Source organism: Lepisosteus platostomus, chromosome 21 (assembly GCF_059453375.1).
Source record: "Lepisosteus platostomus isolate fLepPlt1 chromosome 21, fLepPlt1.hap1, whole genome shotgun sequence".
Lineage (NCBI taxonomy): Eukaryota > Metazoa > Chordata > Actinopteri > Semionotiformes > Lepisosteidae > Lepisosteus > Lepisosteus platostomus.
Genome location: NC_142631.1, coordinates 13,865,400 through 13,871,610, shown reverse-complemented (window position 1 = coordinate 13,871,610; position 6,211 = coordinate 13,865,400). Strand labels below are relative to the sequence as shown.

The window sequence follows — 6,211 nt, the reverse complement described above, 5'->3', positions numbered from 1 at the left end:
CTTGGAGCCTAACTTAACTATATGTTATTGCAAGGAACACACGTTCAGCCTCAGGTGGGAGGGAAAACTGCATTTGCAATGAATTTTGGAGATGAATGAATTCATGCACACACGAATGCTACCAAACCAGGTTGCTGCTGTAACTGGTGTAGGTGGACCAGTAGATGGTGCTCTTCCCAGTTCTGACATTTCCAAACCAATATCCCAGTGTGATTATACAGTATATGTCTGTATATATGGTGATATAACACACTTTGACTTTGAGAGGTGCTGTCCTTCAAATAAGATGTCACGAAATATCCTAAATCAAGGCCAGTTTGAGTATTAGACCTGCTGTCCTGGCCAATATCCCCTCAGGGTTTTACACAATCCAGTCTTCCTAAAGCTATTGCTTAGTTCAATTTGTGCGGATAGTTCTCGCTGATCTGCCTGATTCCTTGTGTATTGTAGGAGGGCTGCTGGTGTATAATAGCTACCATATATTTTCAAGGAAGTGGCCCACCTACCTACAGTATATGTTTTTGATACTTAAGCATCCGTTTTATAAATGTAAGATAATACTATTATGTAAGATAATATTATTACCTCACTAATAAATAGGAACTTAGATCTTTACCTACACTCTGTCTAAATATGTGTGCGCCTGTGTGCATGTAACGCCTACTGTATGTAGCAGTTTAGATGTTTGAGGTGTTTATTATTAGTCATTTTTGTTTTTCAAGTTCCAGACCTGTGAAAAAACATAATCAACGTTGTTAAAATAAAGCAGAAATGCAGCGTTATAACATTTACCTGCAGCGATCATCAAGTTTGACACGTTTTTTTTTCCTTTTCCTCAAAAACACATCAGTATCGCAACATCAACGTTACTAGCACGTTGTTGATGAAAGTAATACAGTAGAGAGAACGAGTTAATAATACTAATGTGTTGGTTATTTGGATGTTGACATTATTCTTTTGAATACGTAGAATATTTAAGATGTTAAAAATAGCGTTGTGGCTGTCTTTGTCATTTCCAAAGTTTAGAAGTCTATTTCACGTACCCCTTGAATTTGCATGACATAACTTAAAAAGAGTTTATCCCAAAACTACAATGAGAGAAAGAGCATTCAAGTTTATACTGGCAAGCACATACAGAAAACAAGTTTTCGGTACTGTACAAATGCTTTTGGTAGATCAATTTTGTAATACCTGGCAACCCGGTCCAACGTGAGCTTTGGTCTGGGTGTCTGTGAAACTGTTCGCTTTGTAACCGCTAGAGGGCTCTTCGCGGCTCTTCAGAAAATAACCAAAAACACCGTCCCGACTCAGAAACGTACAGAGAAAGAAAACAGCCGTCAGGGTTACCTGTGATTTCCCATTCAGCCAAGAAACCCAAACGGTCTAAACTTCAAAATGCCTTGCTAGAATCTACAAAGACATCCAAAAGCAATCTGCTTCAAAAGCTGGCGCCCTACAGAGCTCTCGAAGTGTTTTCTGTTTGAGGTAGTTTAATGAAGATTGTCGATGCTGAAACTGCTCTTGCATTACTGCAAGATAATTTTGTGCATTTCAACTTTTAATCTCAGAATCAACTTTAGGAAATACATCCCGGCTTGTAAAATGTGGCTCATCTGGGTTTTTTTTTCAGTGATCTTTTTTTTTTAAATGTATTTTAATGTTTTACGATGTGGAAGAGAAAAAAGCTCTGACAAATGTAAAGAGTGTTCTAGGTGCTGCAAGTAAATCTATAAGGGTTTTGAAAAAAAAACTGGAAAGGAAATTATTCTGAGCTCTCTCCAAACTGATTGATTACTTTCTTAGTCATCCCTCTAGTTTAATGGGATCCATTCAATTGAGAAGGTGGAGCACTTGCATGAATTAACATATTCCTTTTCCCCCTCAATCTGTGTTCAAGTGTCTTACTTTTTGCTTAAAGAAGGGGCAAGGAGAGGGGGTCGTGGCTTACATTATAAAGGAAAAAATAACAGCATCGCCTTCTTGGTTTGTGTAGAATCAGTGTCTTGACAAGCTGTTATAAAATCTGAAGGAAGACCGGTGAAGACCTCAAGAAGCTTTTTGTTTTGGAAATCAGATTTTGAAGAGACTTATTTATTTATTTCCCTTTTTTTTTTCTTCTTGAAAATGAAACTTTGGACTTTTCTCCTCTTGCTTTCCTGGCTTTTGATTTTCATCCTTTTTTCAGGATCCGAGTGCGGGACAGTTCCGAGAAAGGGAAGGTCTAAAAGAGACTTGGTGCGCTTAAGGGAAGCTAGCAGTACTTTCCCAGGGGCATGTGCCACCCGCTTGCCTCGGGGCAAGCGGTCCGTGCCCGGGATGGATCGGCGATCGCCTCGCCAGCACCGTCGCTCCTCCCAGGCGGAGGACAGCTCTCCTGGACGGGGAAAGGCTGTTTATTTTACCGGGAGAGGAGATCAGCTGCGACTAAAGCCGGGTGTGGAGGTGCCCAGAGGAAATTTTACCCTAGAAATGTGGATCAAACCAGAGGGAGGTCAGCGATCCCCTACTGTAATTGCAGGTATGTGCTGTTCGAGTGCCGTGAAAAGCACCATTTAAAAAAAAATGTGATTTATTCCCGTTTTTATGAGTGAATGAATGGGTTTAACCCCAAAGTGCCAGCGAGGTTGTAATCCTTAAAGTAGTTTCGGCAAATGAAGTCTTGTTTGAACTTTTGTTTTCATTTTTTACATTTACATTCAAGGCAGCAAACTATTAAATGATATCCTAGTTTCCGTTAAGTTCCCGTGTTTTTGCAGTCACTCTAATAGAGTGGTGCGGTATTAATTGAAAACATGCCATGTTGTCAACTTAAAACAATATTGTAGTAGTGGCGGTTTTTAAGGTGAAGGCTGCATTTGCGAAACCGTCTTTTGACATCGTTAAGACAGATGTTGCCAAAACAAAATACTTTGCATTAGGAAGAACATGTCTGCAGTTAGTTAGAAGTTAGAGAACTTCCTAAAATAATAGTAATTTTATCTGGCAGGTACATGCTTAAGAATTACGTCAAGGTCTTTTCAACACATCGAATTTGTATATTATGATAATGGATGAGCTTTATGAAATAAAATAAAAAACATGGGGTTTATATTGTTGGTCAAATTATATAACCAATTATCGTGACCGGTGACTAGTGACTGCTGCTGTTGGTACGCTGTAGTATTTCGAAACATTACAGTACCTCATATTTTCTATGTCTATAGTACCTGTAGGACCAGTCTCTTGATTCGGTGGTCCGTTAAATTAAGAGGATACGCATTTATCCATTTGTCTTTCATTCTGCACATAATCATTTGAGTAAATGTGTTTGTCATGAAGCATCTTTGAACGGCTGATAGACTGTTAATACCAAAAAGCTTGGGGACCACAAATTGTCCAAGTCTTTTGGAAACAATGGCGATACGCTTGTTAGGAGCAGAGTGCAAAGTGATGCTTTCGTCAAGAGTGAAGGCAAATCTTTACCCTGGATGGGATGATCTCTAAAACAAAAGGCACAGATTTAAGTTATCGACTTTCCTGTTTCACAGCTGCATCTCTGGAAACGTTAAGAGCTGTTCAGAATGCGTTTAGACAAGAAAAGAGGATTGACACCCCGTGTTGTTGTTGTGGGACTATTGTTGAAACCCGTGCTTTTTACCTGTGGCGTTATTCGTCTGCTGGATGATTCATTGCTTTTCTGAACATATTAAGGTGAGCTGCAAGTATTGCTGTTGACTACGCGACGAAATATTCCATGGAGACATGCCATATAACCTACAGTACATCTATATTCGCATCCATTAAAACCATCATCTTTGTTGTGGTTTGTGAGGCAGCCTACAGTTGCAAGTCTATGTTGCAATGTGTAGATGTAGTCAATATAAAATCACGTATTTGTGTGGAGGGTATAGAATGCTCTGTGCTGATGTGCCAAGGTAAGCGAGTCTTCTGGATACTCTAAGCGGAGGCGCTGGTTCAGTGACTTTGCCCTGCTCGCCTTAACTCCGAGCGAGTGTTTTGCTCGCTGAGGCATTGCAAAGTCTTAACGCGACGGCACCGCCTCCGAATTAAAAGCTGTAACTGCTACAGATCCCCCGCAAACAACTTGACAGCGTAGTATTTAAAGGGACTGGAGCTAAACCCTAGTTGTTTTCCAAAGGGATCTCTCATTACGGTGCGATTGAATGGGTGGGCTGCCACGAATTCCGCCGCTCCTCTAATTGATTTCAGATTACGAGAGCATCTCAGTGCGTTTTTTTTTTTTAAAGAACTGTTAGGGAAGGAAGTTTGGTGTTGTGCACCACCGCGAAGATGTGCCGGTTATCTCTACTTTTACGTGCATTGTTACAATATAATCACATAATTGTGAATTGTTTAATTTGAATGAACACACCAGTAATTGGCTTCTCCAAAACAATTTGCACGTTTATACACGTTTCTTTTAATACATCCAGTGGAAACGACTTTATTTATAAGGAGGTGTTTTACCCGTTTTAGAAAGCTGTTTAAAATGCGCAAAGTAATGATTTCTCCAGTTCATGGGTTCGGTTACTTAAGCGAGCGTTCTTCAAAATAATTTAAAGTGGTCTACAATTTTGCGAGCGCTCTTTTACTGTCTGTGGCTACGGTTCCGCGTAGCGTTGAAGTGGTGGAAACGGACAGGGCGTCTTTAAGAGAAGTTATATGAATGATCAGTAAGTGGGGCTTGGAGTAAAAGGGCGTGTCGTTTTGGTTTTTAAAGAGTGAAAGTTATTTGGTTTTCCCTTTTGATCCCTCCGGCTGCCAACAGAGAGCGTAATGCTCATTTAGCAGACACTGCATGTTGTAGACTCCGCATTTAGGGATCCTCTCAGAACTCTGACTGTCCAAAAGAGTTGAAAATCCTCTGTAGTCGTGCGTCACATCTCCAGCTCGTATGACAACCCAAATCTCGGGCGGTCGAGAAAATAAAAATAATACATTTAATTTGTTTTTACCGTGTGGTGTTTTAGACAGTTCTGGATTTTTTGTAAACATTTTGGTTGTTGATGGGGAATATCTAAAAACAACAACAACAACACGCAGTTGTAAGAATCCACGTTTAATGAAATGTGGTCTTTTTACTCGTTGTGAAGCAAAATGAATGGAACAGATGACAAATGCTTAGCAGGATATTTTATAGAAGTCAACTTCCGCGAACGTGTTTTTGTTATTTTGGGGGAACCCAAAGGGTAATATTTGTGGAAGAGGCTGCGGAGGTTCGCAGAGGCTGGACGGTATTTACTGGATTGCTGGCAGATGTGGTTACATCATCCTTAAATGTTATTTCTAACAGCCTGACAAGATCGGCTCCCGACACGCTGTTTGTCACCTTTATACCCTTTTCAACGTAAAATAAACATAACGTTCATTTTGTTTAGCTTTATCTGCTTGTAAAAGCGAAGGCAATGTGCTGGAAGATGGGCAATGCACCAGTGTACTGTATGTAATTTTGTCATTTGAAAGACGCGATATTTTTTTTAGTTGTTTTGAGTATGTAGTGCTCCATTAGAAGTGCGATGCTGAGTAAAGATAAACGATCAAGATTTTTACTTTTGGTCAGGGAGTGTAATTTCCCCACATCCCCGATTATCGTGCGGATGTTTTCAGCTGTTAGAGAGCGGGTTTGTTATTACGTAGAGAAATTATTGGGATTCTTTGCCAACAGTAACAGGGTTTTCTCAGGTCAAACGCTCCGTCGCACTAAATTTGTAAAAAAAAAAATGCTAGAAGTATCTTTATTAAAACGGCATCTTTTACTAATTGTGCGTAGGCAACGACTTTCGTCACCGTGAGGGAATAACTTTGAGTTTGTTGTGACAGTCTGGCGTGCTCATCTGTTGTTGTAAGGCTTATTGTCTTCTATTTGACAGCTGCCCTACCCACTACATCGCAGAAAGGGCAGTGCGTGTACAATTCCTTGAACAAATCAGTTTTACGAAATCGGTAGCTACAGTACATATCAGTACATCTTAACGCTGACCTGTCTTTGTTTTCAAATGTTATCAGAAGTGTAAGTCTCAAAGGTGAGGCTGCAGCATCCTGAAAGCATTACAGTCTATAGCTGAAAGCACTGTGCAGCCGTTGCACACAGCAAAACCACATAATATAAAGCAATATCCTTGTACACATATGGATTACTTTAGTGGAATTCCTCAAAATGTCAAAGGTTATTGGGTTGAGAAGGGCTCCCCAAGTCACACTGAACTGAAAA

General features: G+C 40.1%; 1 protein-coding gene across 1 annotated transcript in view; it reads left to right on the top strand.

Moving 5' to 3' along the window:
- Positions 1–1,331: 1,331 nt before the first annotated feature.
- LOC148644055 (pappalysin-1-like) overlaps positions 1,332–6,211 on the top strand; it is a 212,110-nt gene continuing 207,230 nt past the window's right edge. Inside the window, exon 1 of the mRNA XM_088614558.1 lies at positions 1,332–2,518. Coding sequence (XP_088470684.1) covers positions 2,125–2,518 — 394 coding nt within the window. The 5' untranslated portion in view covers positions 1,332–2,124. The remainder of the gene's footprint in view (positions 2,519–6,211) is intronic.